The sequence below is a fragment of the Pelobates fuscus genome, chromosome 1 (assembly GCF_036172605.1).
Source record: "Pelobates fuscus isolate aPelFus1 chromosome 1, aPelFus1.pri, whole genome shotgun sequence".
NCBI classification, from domain to species: Eukaryota; Metazoa; Chordata; class Amphibia; order Anura; family Pelobatidae; genus Pelobates; species Pelobates fuscus.
The window spans coordinates 200,254,436-200,270,056 of NC_086317.1; the positions used below are offsets into that span (position 1 = coordinate 200,254,436).

Sequence of the window (15,621 nt, forward strand, 5' to 3'; positions counted from 1 at the left end):
ACCCTGACCCCTCTCCTTTTTACTTTCTGTACCCAATTGCGCACTGTTTAAAACAAAGAAAAACAATAAAAATTGATTGTCAAAAAAAAAAGTTAACATCCCTTAAAAGGTCTATAATGTAAGCAGTTATTCACAGACCGGTCTGTTTAATTCGTAGAACAAAGCTGAACAGAAAAATGAGACTGACAAGAGTCCAAATGAAATACAGCAGTTGGAATCCCAAAAGGTAAGGTGACCTAAATAGCAGGAGTGAAGGAAAGTAGGTAGAGTCACATAATATGAATTAAGGAGATTAATATTTTCACAGGATGAAGATGAGGATGTAGAAGATGAGAAGGATAAAGGGAAGCTCAAACCAAATTCAGGGAATGGAGCAGACCTTCCCTATTACCGGTGGACACAGACCCTGTCAGAAGTAGATGTAAGTACATCTTGAGATACACAGCCGAACATTATTCTAGTGTTCTGAAATGAAATCTGCAAAAAAAACAATGTAGTAAAGTAGGGTGCTAAAAACAAATTACCAACTAAAAACATGTAAAAGCTGCACAATGTGTGTAAAGCACAAAACATATTCATACAAAAACCAACAATAAAATGCGCTGTGTCTTTTAGACTATAATATGTACCATAAATGTCAAAGTGCAATAAAATATATATGTATTGAAAAAGTGCAACACAAAGTATAATACACACAAACACAAAATTAAAATAAAATGCACTATGCAAGAAAATACACTAGTACTTTGCAACGTGCCACAATATATGCAAAAAAATAAATAAGCACTCTACTTACATAAATGTTATTCACATGTGCTAAGCTAAATAAGCTAGTATGTCCAAAACTGCTAGTTGTACAAATAGAGTATCTTGTAAAAGAGACAAACCGAAAGAAACAAGAAACAAATTGGGCAGTATTGCTAAAAATAGTAATGAAATAGAAATATCAGGAAAAGCACTCACAAGGGTAGAGCAGTGAAGTCTGCTCTAACTTACATTGTTCCAGTGTATTCGCAGACTAGAGGCTTTGATAAAATCCAAATACTTTATTGATACAATAATAAAATGCAGGCAGGTGGGTAAACCCTCTGACCCTCTCTGGTCCCTTTGGTTCGTTCTTTCTGTCACACGCCAGCTTTAACTGACTCCAGGAACCGGGATCCGCTTCTGTGCTTCCAAATTTCTATGTGTGTAATGGCGTCAAAGCGTGATCACGTGTCTCGCCAATGTCATATGTTTCATCAGATCAACCATCTCTCAGTCCACAGGCTCTATTTAAATCCAAAAGGTGGGCGTGAATTGTCCAAAAAGTCTGAAAGTTGTGCAATATGGTTGGCTATAATACAAGACCTCATTTACATGACGAAGTAAAATCGGCAGTCCCAATTCTGGCAGAATGAATATACACAATAGAGGAATATCACCTAAAATATAACAAAAATGCTCCACACAGTGGTGGAACTAATGCAGAGAGGGCCCTGGTTCAAGAAATTATTTTGGTCCCCACAGCACAAGGGTGGCCAAAAGAGAGATTCCCATCTGTTGTACATATCTCATGATGCATTGCCAGCTGGGGATCTTCCATTTGATAACCCTTGCAGGGATTTACTTGTGAGCAATTTTTATGGGTTTGAAGGTATTTATTATTACTATTTATTACTTGCATTTATAAAGCGCCAAGATATTCCACAGCGATGTATGCATGTTTATTTATGGAGTCTGTGTGTGAAATGAAGGGGTCTATTTGTGTATAGTTTTGTAATTTGAATGCAGTTGTGTGTTAATATGTACTGTTGCTGCTTACAAGCAGTGGTGTACATGTAGTGCGCTTCAATGCAGGGGTGTGTTTGCATGTAGTTTTGGTGTTGGTAAATAATGCTGGTGTTTTAATACAGGAGAGCGTGTGTTTGTAGTGTTGGCATTTGATAGGAGTGTGTAAGCAAAAATGTAAAAATATAAAGACTATCAAGTGACATTATAGTAAAACAGAAATATTAAAAATGCTCCACATAGATGTTCATACAAAAACAAAATAAATTTAAAATAAAACCCGATAATTACCAACTCCTACTTACATAAACCTAATACTGGGAGGGAATGAAAAGAAAATTAGAACATAGAAACCGTTTTCTTTGTACTAATTCTTATTTCTTTCCTATTAGTCGATATATTATATAAAATTTATTGCATATATTTACAACAGTTATTTTTATAGTAATATTTAAGTAGGAGTTGGTAATTATATATATATTTTATTGACATCTATGTGATGCTTTAACATTTGTTTTACTATACTATCACTTTTTATTCTTTATATTGTAAAATTTTTGCTTTTGTATGAATGTTTGTGAAGCATTTTTTTATATTTTAGGTGATATTCCTCTATTGTGTAGATTAATTATGCCAGAATTGGTTACTGCCGATTTTACTTCCTCATGTAAATGAGGTTTTGTATTGTCTCCAACCATATTGCAGGACTTTTATGGCAATTCACGCCCACCTTTTGGATTTAAATAGAGACTGTGTGGCCTCAGAGAGGGCTGATCTGATGAAGCCAATGACATCTGTGAAATATGTCATCACTCTCTGACAACATTACGCGCACCAGTCACAATCCCTGCCTCCAGGAAGCACAGAAGAAACAAACTGCTTCCTCGAGTTACTTGATTCAGGTGTTTGACAGAAGGACCGTAGGAAAGCTGAACCAGAGAGGGTCAGAGGGTTTAGGTGCCGGTCTGAATTTTATCATTGTATCAATAAAATATTTGGATTTTATCACATCCTCTAGCCCAGTGTTTCCCAACTCAGTCCTCAAGGCACACCTACCAGTCCAGGATTTAAGGATTACCCAGTTTTGTCTAAGGTGTTTTTTTTTTTTTTTTTCTTTCTAAAAACACCTTAGACAAAACTGGGTAATCCTTAAATCCTGGACTGGTTGGTGTGCCTTGAGGACTGGGTTGGGAAACACTGCTCTAGCCTGCTAATACACTGAAACAATCTAAGTTAGAGCAGACTTCACTGCTCTACTCTTGTGAGTGCTTTTTCTGATATTTCTATTTCATTATTAGTATTAGTAATAATGCCCTATTTGTTTCTTTCGGTTTCTCTCTTATGAGATACTAGATTTGGACAACTGGCAATTTGGACATACTGACTTTTTAGCCTAGCACATGTGAATAGCATTTAAGTAAGTAGAGTGCTTCTTTGTTGTTTTGCACATATTGTCGCAGCACTTTACATTACAAAGTACTAGTTTATTTTTTGGCACAGTGCACTTTATTTGAATTTTGTGGAGTTGTGTGTAGTACACTATTTAAATACATATGCAATATTGTAAATTATATTGCATTTGGAAGTTTATACTACATATTAGTCTTAAAGACACAGCACATTTTATTGTTGGTTTCTGAAATGAAATCTGGCTTAAGCTTTATTCTGTATTTAATGCCATTTAGCACTTCACTTTAACCCCTTAAGGACACATGACATGTGTGACATGTCATGATTCCCTTTTATTCCATAAGTTTGGTCCTTAAGGGGTTAAAGTGGCACTGTCATTTTTACTGAAATTACAAACCATAAACTTGACAAACCTGTTATTTCCCAAAGCATTCACTAGTGATTGCTGTAAGGAAATTAAGCTCTTTCCTCCATAGACTTGAATGCTGTACTCTTGTGCATGAGCAAGAGACAGTGCTGATGTGGGCTCCTGGCAGCAGAAGCAACAGGAGATGAAGGGATTGTGGAGCCCAGGAGGGACAGGTTCAGATAAGTAAATCAAACTTTACCTTGCCCCCACTGGACCCCAAACAGCGATGTCACCACCCAGGGATTTTTTTTTTTTTAAATTATGCAGACCGGCCTAGACTGTGCCAGAGCCAATTGAACCGGTAAATTTTGTGCGTAGTCAAACATTTTTTTAGCAACATTTTAGTTCTTATGCAAATGGTTAATGGTTTACCACTAATTTTCTTTTAACAATTTTTAAAATTCACAAAACATTTGTAATCTCTATTAGAGCACATTTATATAACATGAGATTTAATATTTACAAAATACGTTTTTATGGTTACATAAATGACTTTACAGATGATTAATAAAATGTCCTTTTCAGAGTGATTTTATGCACCCACTTTGCTTTTCAAATTTCCCCATATCAGTTAGCTGTACCATTTCCAGTTTCCTTCCGCCTGAAAGGAAAGGATGTGATTGTGGAGATAAGGCGGCGTAGAATGACTGTTGGTCTTAAGGGACAAACCCCAATTTTGGATGGTGAGCTCTTCAATGAAGTCAAAGTTGAAGACTGTTCCTGGTTAATAGAGGATGGAAAAGTGGTGACTGTCCATCTAGAAAAGGTAAGGCAGCTAGTTACAAAAATGTTTTTTTTAAAAGGGAAGGGGTTGACCACACCACTTCTATCACTATCCTGCACATTCCAAAGTAGATCATGTACACACTGCCCTGCATACTTGTGTTTCTGAATATCAAATATGTCTCTTGCAGATCAACACTATGGAATGGTGGAGTCGCATTGTCCAGACAGATCCAGAAATTAACACCAAAAAAATTAATCCAGAGAACTCTAAGGTATATGGAGTAAGACTTCACTAAGTTTTTGTTTTTTCTTTATAATTTTGTGCTGGTTGAAACGTAAAACGGTCTTGTCTCCCAATTTCCCTAGCTCTCTGATCTAGATGGGGAAACCCGCAGTATGGTAGAAAAAATGATGTACGATCAAAGACAGAAATCAATGGGACTGCCAACTTCAGAGGAGCAAAAAAAACAAGATATCTTAAAAAAGTGAGTAACGGAGAGCAGCTTGACATAGCTCTGAATAAAAGGAAATGCCATATTAATAGCAGTATATTGCTGTTATTCAGGTCTAATAAAGATTTTTATTTTAAAAAGACATTGTAGGCACCATAACTGCTTTTTTGAAGTGTTTATAGTATCTGGAATCATCTGTCACTGTCCTTCCCTTCAGCATTAAACTGTAAATGTGTTACTGCTAAAGGAGAGTCTCCAGCAATCCATCTTCTCTGTGCTGTTTTGGCCAACGAGGAAGCATTAGTCTGAGTGCCATTGCAAGTATCAATCATTATTGCTCCAAAGAGGTGTGTAATCACTCACTGTCTTTATCAATAAAAGTAAAGAAAGGTAATGTAATTATTAACCTCCTGAAGTGGGGGGGGTAACCCCTAGTGAGACTAGTCACTGTGGAATAAGAGGGGGGAGAAAAGAACTGCCAGGAGAGAGTGAAAAATAATAACTGTATCGCTGGTGGAGTGGCAACCAATTAGGCTAGGTATTTCTAAAAATAAAACTTAACTTTTAATATAGCGATTAAGAGGTGAAATAAACCACCACAACAAAAGAACAGAAATAATGTACATATTTACAAAACAATTATCCTGAGTGTAGCTATGTCTGTATATGAAAATCTGGTAGTTCTACCCAAATATAGGGATAATGAATACAGAGTAAGATAATACAGTCTGTAGCTTTGTGAGTTCACGATAATTTATTTCTCGCTCTCTCCTGACCTGTAGTGATGACTGGGCTCTTGCAAGCCAGGGACAGTCGTTCAGAATTAAACTGCTTGAAAAGGGTTTAACATTGAATGGAGGCACAGTGCTAGGGGACTCCAGTCACTATTACTAATTCATGGCGATGAAATGGTTATAGTGCATACAGTGTGCCCTTTCAAGAATGAGTTCAGTGGTGATGTTTTGTTTTTTCCCTTTTGACAGGTTTATGGAACAACATCCAGAAATGGATTTCTCCAAAGCAAAATTCAGTTGAACCTATTCTTCACAGCCAGTCACTTTACCAAAGAACAGATAAATATTTGGCATGTCCATGTAACTGTTCTGATTTACATTAAAATACAAAGTTGCCTACAGTTATGCAGTCTGTATTAAATGTATGCCTGATAATACATTTAAAGAAGCTAGCACTTGATGGGGGCGTTGGGGAGAATAAAGATGCCTGGCTAATTTCCTTGTTTGACCTATTTAACTAATTCTTGATAAAAACAATTTCCAAAGTATGCAGACAGTGGCTCATATTCCTAATTATATAGTTGGGTTGAGCATACAAAAGATAAAGATGCAGCAGAAAACTTTCCTTACTCAATCTCCAAAAAAAAAAAAACTTAGGATATTTTATAACAAAGTGTCTTTAAAATGAGAGAATATCCAAGACTGGTATTTAAATAAACCACCATTTTACCAGCTCCCAACAAAAAAAAACCAAAACATTCCACACAATCTGAAGCTCAAAAGTGAAGGTAGCAGGTTCAGAGCAAAAGGTAATCCTGCGTTATTAAAAGGATCACACAGTCATTGCCTGCCAAGGTGCACTATAAGTAAATGACAGCAGCATCCTGGTATCAAGAGCAAGTTGCATCCAACTCAACTGTAGATTTTTTTTCCCTCTTTGCAAATGATCAACAGGAGACTTTCAGCAATGGTGTCCCTGAGGAATCTGTCTCTGTGTCCTGCAATGAATCATCCTTCAGGAAAGAAGAACCTGTACAAATAGATTAATCAATAAATATAATGTTCAAAAACTCATGTATCCTGTGCGTTAGAAAAGCAAAACTCTCTTAATACTTCCTCCCCTCTATTTAAACCAGGAATTTCAAACAAAATTTTTCATTCAGCATGTTAAATATCTGATTGCATATTCTAGATTCGGGTTTTACTCTTGCCCATGTCTACCTGTTATTTTAAATTAGATTTTCAGGGTGGTTAAAATTAGGAAAAATTGTAATACACGTGTTTTGCTTGAAAAATACTATTTGGAACAACGGCATTAAGAAGTAAAATGTTAAAAAAAAAAAATGAATATCCTTTAAGCCATAAACTTTAATTCTGGGTAACAATTGCCTGCAGTAAATATTTAATGGCTGGTAATCTTGGAGAGCACCCATTGATCAATATAAAAGGTTTACATGAAACACACTAATGAACACTTGAGTGCCAAAGTTTCTGCACACATCAAATAACTACAAAATGTATACAGTTAGCGATGTTTGATGGACACACCAAGAACTAAAATTAAATAGTTTATTGTAGTAATGGTGCTAGGAACCTGTCCATAAGAAATTTTATTTTTTTGTTACTTTTTATTCAGCAGTACAACAATTTTTACCAGGGACATATGGCGATGTCTAGCTTACTGATCAAGCTGTTAAAATCAGTTTCCTTTAATTTGCAGGAGCACTGCTGTGCACAGCTCATATGTAAAGGAGATTTATCTGAAATGCATTTTTAGGCTGACCTTCCTTGCAAAGTACAAACACTTTTAAAGTTCAATAAGTAAGCTGGAATTTGATGGAATGCATGTCAGACATGCCTGCTGCTGTAATTGCTCTGTATGAATCTGCAGCTGCACAGTAGATAAGAGTCTAACACAACATGCTGCTTCCAGATTAAAGGGGCACTGTATCTGCTTATTTAACTGGTTATAGTGTCTGGAGTCATGTCATTCATCATTAAACAGTTTTTAAAGGTTTTATGTTTTAATGCTAAACAAGAGCCCCCAGCAGCCCATCCCATATGTGTGGCCTGAGCAGCAATAGGCAGCTGTGATTGGCTGGGATAGTCACCTGACTGTCTATCAGAGCTCTAACTGAAGGTATGAAGTGCATGACAAGGAAGTGTGCAAACTCTGCTGTAGGCACACTACCAGAAAGATATGGACTGTGGGTGGCCAGGGATTGTTATTCAGTGTTAAACTGCTCTTAAACAGATTCACATTAAATCGAGGGACAGTATAAGAACTAATACCAATTCAAAGTAAAAAAAATTATTATAGACACTACAGTGTTCCTGTAAAAAAAAAAAAAAATTTTAAAGTAGCTTCAGTTATTCTTTTACTGGGTATGCGAGGGACTATTAAGTAATTAATTTAGGATGAGATGTATTTAAATCATGCTGAATAAAAAAAAAAAAAAAAACTATCAGTACTTCCTTTACCCTATATGCATGATCCAGTCTGTGAAGCCTACCCAAATAGGTGAAAAAAATTTATATACACACAAACTACTTAACTGTGAATAGATTATATTTTGTGTCCACTAAACACCATGTGACTAGTAGTGCACAAACACATTAAATCACCTCTTTCTGTGTTTTGCACACAGTTATTTTGGACAATCCTTTCACTGGGGACTGACACGTTCTTATGGGGAGGAAGAAAATAGTAAAAATGAGAGACAATAGCAGGTTTTTAACAGTTGAAAAAAAGAAAAAAAAAAAAAACCTGTTCAAGTAACTCTCGCAAGCTAAATCTTTATGATGAACTGCTCTGGAGAACTTGCAAGTAAACAAAAAAAAAAAAAAAAAAAACTTTGTTATAAGCTATTAAAGCAGAACGGTCAAGAGATATACCGAACCAAAGTAGGGATTTACTTTGTCTCTGTATGTGTCCTCTAGACACTGCGCGGAGCTACCGCCATCTAGAAGTGTCAATCAACCACGGCTGCAGGGAATTGGCTCAGTCTACTGAGGATCATGAGAGATGCTTCATAGACCTCAATGCTGTACTCTCGCGCATTGGCAAGAGTACAGCAGTGACGTCTGCTGCTGGCAGTTGAAGCGCAAGGAGCTGTAGAGGACCAGCTGGAGGAAGATGGCCGCGAGGAACAGGTACAGGTTAATAGAACTCACACTTACCTGCCCTGCCATTGGCGATGTCACAGTCAAGGGTCTTTGTAAATTCTGCAAAGTCCCCAGATGGTGAAAGTGCCACTTAATATTTAAAAACAAAAAGCAACTAATCACCAAAACAATTTGCTGCATAAGAAAACTTAAAGGGACACTAGATACAAAAACGACTTTAGCTTAATGAAGAGGTTTTGGTCTATAAATCGTGTCATTGCTAAATTCTCTGTCAGTTAGGAGTTAAATCACTTTGTGTATGCAGCTTTAGTCACACCTCCCTGCATGTGACTTAGACAGCCTTCCTAAATACCTTCCTGTAAAGAAAGCTCTAATGTTTAAACATTTATTGCACATTTTGTTTAAGTTAGAATTTCTTGTCTCTTGCTCTGTTAATAGCTTTCTAGACATTACAGGAGCCATCTGTGCGTGAATAAAATTCAATTTACAGAGCAGGAGGTAAAAAAAAAAACCTTCTAAAATAGGTTAATCTGATTGAAAAAGATTTTTTTTCCTCCCTTGCGGGCTGTGAGAGTCATGTCCAGGGGAGGTATGACTAAGGCTGCACAAACAGACAAAAGTGATTTAACTCCTAAGTAGCAGAGCAGGGAAATGATCTATACACCAAACTGCTTCATTAAGCTGAAGTTGTTTTGATGCCTATAGTATCCCTTCAAATATGCACCTTGGATGTAAAAACCCAAGGGCAGAGTATAGGATATTTGATATCCTACTAATCTCAACATCTGAGGAAAGGGATTTAGGAGTAATTATTTCAGAAGACTTAAAGGTAGGAAGACAATGTAATAGAGCAGCTGTGAATGCTTGTTTGTATAGGGAGAGGTATTAGCAGTAGAAAGAGGGAAGTGCTCATGCCATTGTACAGAACACTGGTGAGACCTCACTTGGAGTATTGTACGCAGTACTGGAGACTGTATATTCATAAGGATATTGATACTCTAGAAAGAGTTCAGAGAATGGCTATTAAACTGGTTCATGGATTGCAGGATAAAACTTACCAGGAAAAGTTGAATGATCTTAACATGTATAGCTTGGAGGAAAGATGATAGAAACATTTAAATACATAAAAGGGAATCAACACAGTAAAGGAGGAGACTATATTTAAAAGAAGAAACTACCACAACAAGAGGACAGTCTTAATTAGAGGGGCAAAGGTTTAAAAAATAATATCAGGAAGTATTACTTTACTGAGAGGGTAGTGGATGTATGGAAGTTTAAGCGTGCGTGGGATAGACATAAGGCTATCCTAAAATTAAGATAAGGCCTAATTATAAGTATTTCGAAATATTGGGCAGACTAGATGGGCCGAATTGTTCTTATCTCCTGTCACATTCTATGTTTCTATGATCCTTTGCATATTTAATACTTAAACTAGAGGTACGTGATCAGTAATATTTTTTTGGGAAGCGTCTCTAGTGGCTGTCGGGAAGTCTGTTTTTCTATAAAATTGCAATGTTTTACACTGCAAGGTTAAACTACAGAACTACTGCATTAATTGTATTTAGCAGGAACTAAACATTTATTATATTAAAATCAGATAAACTATTTAACAGCAGTTTTAATATCCACTTGATTTGTCCCAGTTCCCTAAAAATGCAAAGGGAATATTTAAAAAGCAACCTGAATATACTCTGTTCAATTAGAAATAAATAAAAAAAGACAAAAGATCAACTTGTCTTGCTATTAAAGGGACATTAGTCACCAAAACAACTTTAGCGTAATAAAGCAGTTTTGGTGTATAGATCATGCTCGTACAGTCTCACTGCTCAAGTCTGTCATTTAGGAATTAAAGCGAAACTCCAGTGCCAGGAAAACGATCCGTTTTCCTGGCACTGGAGGGTCCCTCTCCCTCCCAATCCCCAGTTGCTGAAGGGGTGAAAACCCCTTCAGTGACTTACCAGAGGCAGCGACATGTCCCACGTCGCTGCTTCCTCCTCCCCCGCCGCTCCTCCTTCTGCTTACGTCGGCCGGTGGGCGAGACTGATCTTTTTTTCAATGCTTCCCTATGGGGAATAGAGCGACGCTGGAGGTCCTCACACAGCGTGAGGACGTCCAGCGACGCTCTAGCACAGAAAACCTGTGCTAGAAACCAGTAAGTTCCCTCTAGTGGCTGTCTAATAGACAGCCACTAGGGGAGGACTTAACCCTGCAAGGTAATTATTGCAGTTTAAAAAAAAAAACTGCAATAATTACACTTGTAGGGTTAAGGGTAGTGGGAGTTGGCACCCAGACCACTCCAATGAGCAGAGTCTGAGTGCCTGGAATGTCCCTTTAAGTCACTGTTTATGCAGCCCTAGACAAACCTCCCTGCATGTGACCTGCACAACCTTTCTAAACACTTCCTGTAAAGTGAGATCCAATGCTTACACTCCCTCATTACACAGTCTGTTTAATTTATTTCTCCTGCTCACTTACTAGCCTTCAGACCCTGCCGGAGTCTGTGTGTGATTGAAGGTCAGTTTACAGTGCAAGAGACAAAGACTTCTAAAAGCAAGTTAACATCTGACTGAAACCTAAACCATTTTTTTCATGCAGGATGTGTCAGTCACAACCAAGGGAGGTGCACAATTAACACCTTAATGGCAGAGAACTGTGCACCAAAACTGCTTCATTAAGCTAAAGTTGTTTTGGTGACTATAGTGTCCCTTTAGGGCTTTTTTTGGTGCAATTATTATATGCGAACATAAGTGGTTTGTAAAAGAGTCCTCATCTATGTGTAAAGTATTCAGGCTGAAGGAAAACAGACCTGGGGAACTGTATTTTCTCATGTTCCGTGCTAGAACGTCGTAGCTGGTTTCTTCTGAAATCTTCACATCCAAATCTTAAGGAGAAAAGTAAAAAAAGAGTGAGAATGTGAGAAAAAAGAGATATAGAACAAAGGGGAAATGATGACTTACATGAAGTCAAACAAGTTGATTAACCCCTTAGGGACCAAACTTCTGGAATAAAAGGGACTCATGACATGTCATACGTCATGTGTCCTTAAGGGGTTAAACAAAGCATTGAAACTAAATTAAGATAAACATGCTACACGATCTGATATATATTATTAATTTAATTTCTATAGATTGATAAACCATGATTACTACTGGATATATCTGACTTGTACACAAATAGGATTCAGGTGGATCAAATTAATCAAATTCAATTAGTAAGACACCACAGGTAAATCCTGGACAGAAATATTCATCCTGGCATACTTGTAAAGAAATCTGATTTGTTCAACGCCCCTGAAACACATTGGTGGAGAGTGAGTGTGTTCTACATTAAGTTGACACATTAGTTTTAACTTTAACAGGCTGTTTCTTAGATGCATGTTTTTCTCCACAATGCTCCATACATTGTTTACCTCTAAGAAGAATTTATTGACTCTTAAAGCTGAGACTCTAAAGACCTGGAGGTCTGTCACGTGGTTAAAACATTGGAACTCCATAAAACATTGCAAACATGAAGAGTATACCATGGACTTTCCAGCCTTATACAACACACACACATTCTACTTTTACACATTTAAAATATTTTCACTAGACCTTGCAGAAATTTGATTAAAGGATTTTCAGTCTAAAATTATAAAGCTGGAAAAACAGAATTGAACAAATTTTCCAGTTTGGCCATTATGATTTAAAATCTATGATTCCCTTATAATACACACTGTCTGGTTTGCAGAATTACCTAGAGAGAATTTGAGCCTGCTTATTGTGCAAACATATGTGTAGAGCAAAACATGTAAATATAAGATATGTCTACAATATCAGTATAGGTAGCTTAAAACCACAAAGAAAAAAAAGTTGTCAATAGTGCTGGATTGTGGAATATCATTACTACTTACCGTATTTATCGGCGTATAACACGCACTTTTTCTCCCTGAAAATAGGGGGAAAATGATGGGTGCGTGTTATACGCCGATATACCATATTTACTTACCTGTCTTGAAGCGTGGGCCGGTGTTCAGCGCGCACCGCGGTACTGGAACTTTAATTTCAGGTTCCGGTTTCCGGCGGGACTGAAAGGAAGTGCACACGCTTCAAGACTGGTAAGTAATTATGGGACAAGGGGATGGAAAGTGCACTAGGGGACACTATGGGAGGGGGGGTGAATACTATGGAAAGGGGGGGGGGTGAATACTATGGAAAGGAGGGGGGGGAAATTTCCTGGAATTTCCTTCTTAAAATGAGGTGCGTGTTATACGCCGATAAATACGGTATTCATACAATGTCAAAATTATTTGCACCATTGCAAAATAGGCACATCGTGATTTGTGTATCATGTTATATTCAGCCACCCAGAAACAGTTAAATCCTGACATCTACTTTAATTCACACAATTCCTAGAAAGATCTAGAACTTCTCAAAACTTGTTTTAACCAGTGCCTTTTTTTTTTTTTTTTTTTAAACTGTGTGCTCAATGTATGATAAAATCCTGAAACATAAACGTACCCAAGATTATTTTCAAATATCACTCAATATATTATATACACACTAATACAGCCTAACAAACTCCTTATAATATCATGCCGTATAGAACATTTCCCACTAAACCCTATTCCCACAGTTTCGCACCATCTTGGCTGGTAAGTCCAGACTCCTGCATGGATTCATTTCCACTGTCTGGTGCCTTGCCACCACTCCGACTGTTTTGTTGCTGCCCTCCACGAGAATTACTTTTTCGTGTCCGAGTCTTGCGGGTGCTTATACGGATAATACCTCGAACAAGTCGGCATTCAGCATCCTGTTCCTCCAACTGGTAGTCCTGCGTTAGGCTGCTTATTAGCTCTGTAATTTGACTACTCTTCTCGAGAAAGACTGTTTCAGAAGTGCACCGTGCCAGCTCATCAATTTGATGGAAACTAAACAGCTCAGTCAGCTTTTGCCAGATTAGCACATCTATCTCTTGACTGGACATAGAGCCACTCCATCGGGAGAGATCAGGATCAGAGTCTCGTGGCAAATAGTCTTCCCCTGCTGAGTTGCGGGGTACTGGAGGTGGGGCAGGTGGATCTTTAGAAGCCTCAATGTCTGTAGTAGTAGTGCAGGCCTTGTTGAACACAGGTACCCCCTTGAGTTTAAGGTCTGGGTAACTGAAACTGTTACCCAGACCTACCTTTTTATTTCTTTCACCATCACGCCGCTGAGGTGGACTACCTGCGGGGTGACCATTGTGAGAGCCACCCTCTGAAATTTCCACAGTGCAGGGGGTGTATTCCTCAGGATCCTTCTGTGAACAGCGGCTGCAGGACAATATATAACACAAAACACTTTTGTATGTAGTCCAAGCACTGTAAAGTTGGGGACAGCATTGTGACTCTTCAGGGGACGTTTCAGCAGAGCCAGATACAAATATAATATCTTCACTGGTACTTTTTCGCTGCTGCCGTAAGTCATTGGCATTTTTTCCTGGCAAACTGCGACGGGGAGGTGAAAAGTGTACTGTGGGATCCTCCCGGCCGCCCCGGGGGGTGGGCAAAGGATAGGGTCCTGGCATTTCTTTACTTGTAAAACCTAGAGAAGAAAATGTAATAATAACATTAACTCTATGTTGATTTCACTCCATACAAACCACATGCCATTTATTAATGTTTCCGCAATTTTACTTAACATTTCCTACCTTCACTATATATAAAGTTATTGCCTATTCTGTACAGATTGATTTTCCAGCTGTATGGTCTGTCTACCCACTCTCTATACATACACCAACAAAAAGATAAACTTTTACACCCAAGGCCCCAAAACGTAACCTGTTCAGTCATTATTAGCTCCTACTTGTTCTTCCTGTTCAGTAGCCTCTCACCTCTCCTTCCTAACACCAACCCCCCGCTCCCCATCGCCTAATTCACACACATACACTCCTCTCACATTGCCTTTTCTCGCAGCCGGTGTTGGGGAAGGGGAGGAGGGGGAACAACAGCGGGGTCGGTTACGGTATTTTCCGGGTCTCTCGTTTCTCGCCTGTTTCCGGTTCCGGTCAAAACCGCCTTTACCTGCCCGCCAGGTGAGCGATGTAACCACGCCCCCTACCTGCGTGACCTAGCCGCCTGAGGCACGCCCACCCGGTGACGTAGCTCACTGACCCCGCCCCTACTAAATCAATGGGGCACCGTAAGGGTCAAATGTGTGCGATAACGGTACAATAGCGCCCTTCCAATTCACTATTACAGGTGCGGTCATTTACGCTCTTGGATGACAATAACGAGCTGACTCTTCAACTTAGTGCATACTGGTCTGAGTAAGTGATTGACATTGATTTATTTGTAGGATCGTGCGTGATTGAGCCCTCATTATCCAGGTACTAACTCTGCCTCATCTCCGCTGGGAGAGTGGGGGGGGGGAGGGTTGCGTCATATTTTCCTCCTCCTAGAGGTAGGTGGTGACGTCACACGTTGCAAACCGAGCTCTGCAGAGCAGTGGGAGCAGTGCACAGGACGGGGAAGGCGCAGCAGCTCAGTCAGGGAGACTATAGAGCGATTGGCGGTGTTATACAGAGAGAAGATCCAGGAATATTCATAGTATCCAGCCAGGCGGCAGCTGGCTCCGAGGGGCTGAGAGAGCTGGCAATTGAGGCATTATCTAGATATTTGTCCTCTGTGGAAGGACATCTGAAGTCCAGTTCTAAACAGGGAAGGCATCATCTCTATGCCAGCTTTATCATAGGGAGAAAACCACCAGTCATTATTGAAGGAATTTATCTCGGCACTGATCAATCACAGAGAATTCCACTGATAATTCTGCATCAATCTAAATTCTATACAGCGAACAGGACATCTCTGCATCATCCCCACACTGCACCAGGGATACACTGCAAAATAAACCCCCAAAAGACATTGGAGGATACCGCTTGTTCTACAGTAACTCTGTTCTTTATATTACATTGTCTTTCCTGTGCCAACTTCCTCTCTGTCCATCTCCATGCCCCTTGTTCAGGGCAGTGCATTGTGGAG

At 38.8% G+C, this 15,621-nt stretch overlaps 2 protein-coding genes across 4 annotated transcripts in view; one reads left to right on the plus strand and one right to left on the minus strand.

The window, feature by feature from the left end:
• NUDC (nuclear distribution C, dynein complex regulator) overlaps positions 1-5,902 on the plus strand; it is a 43,782-nt gene extending 37,880 nt beyond the window's left edge. The window contains exons 4-9 of one of the 2 annotated variants that reach the window (XM_063453478.1): positions 158-226; positions 308-421; positions 4,161-4,355; positions 4,504-4,587; positions 4,682-4,800; positions 5,751-5,902. In XM_063453478.1, coding sequence (XP_063309548.1) covers positions 158-226; positions 308-421; positions 4,161-4,355; positions 4,504-4,587; positions 4,682-4,800; positions 5,751-5,802 — 633 coding nt within the window. In that variant the 3' untranslated portion in view covers positions 5,803-5,902. The remainder of the gene's footprint in view (positions 1-157; positions 227-307; positions 422-4,160; positions 4,356-4,503; positions 4,588-4,681; positions 4,801-5,750) is intronic. The other variant, XM_063453483.1, reaches the window with a different exon arrangement.
• A 162-nt stretch (positions 5,903-6,064) lies between these two features.
• Positions 6,065-14,730, minus strand: KDF1 (keratinocyte differentiation factor 1). Of its 2 annotated transcripts, none has more exons than XM_063453464.1 (4): positions 14,475-14,730; positions 13,247-14,185; positions 11,434-11,508; positions 6,065-6,531 (listed from the first exon to the last, which is right to left on the minus strand). In XM_063453464.1, exons 1-4 carry the CDS (start codon positions 14,506-14,508, stop codon positions 6,449-6,451), a joined length of 1,131 nt encoding a protein of 376 aa, XP_063309534.1. In that variant the 5' UTR covers positions 14,509-14,730; the 3' UTR covers positions 6,065-6,448. The 2 variants fall into 2 exon arrangements, with proteins under 2 accessions (XP_063309534.1, XP_063309539.1); XM_063453469.1 differs by having other exon boundaries at positions 14,540-14,729.
• Positions 14,731-15,621: the final 891 nt, after the last annotated feature.

Coding starts and splice junctions, on each gene's coding strand:
- KDF1 (XM_063453464.1), bottom strand. CDS start 14,508: ATGGGGAGCGGGGGGTTGGTGTTAGGAAGGAGAG. Junction 11,509..13,246: donor TGGACTTACCAGCCAAGATG/GTGCGAAACTGT, acceptor TTTCTCCTTAAG/ATTTGGATGTGAAGATTTCA. Junction 6,532..11,433: donor GAGAAAATACAGTTCCCCAG/GTCTGTTTTCCT, acceptor CTATTTGTACAG/GTTCTTCTTTCCTGAAGGAT.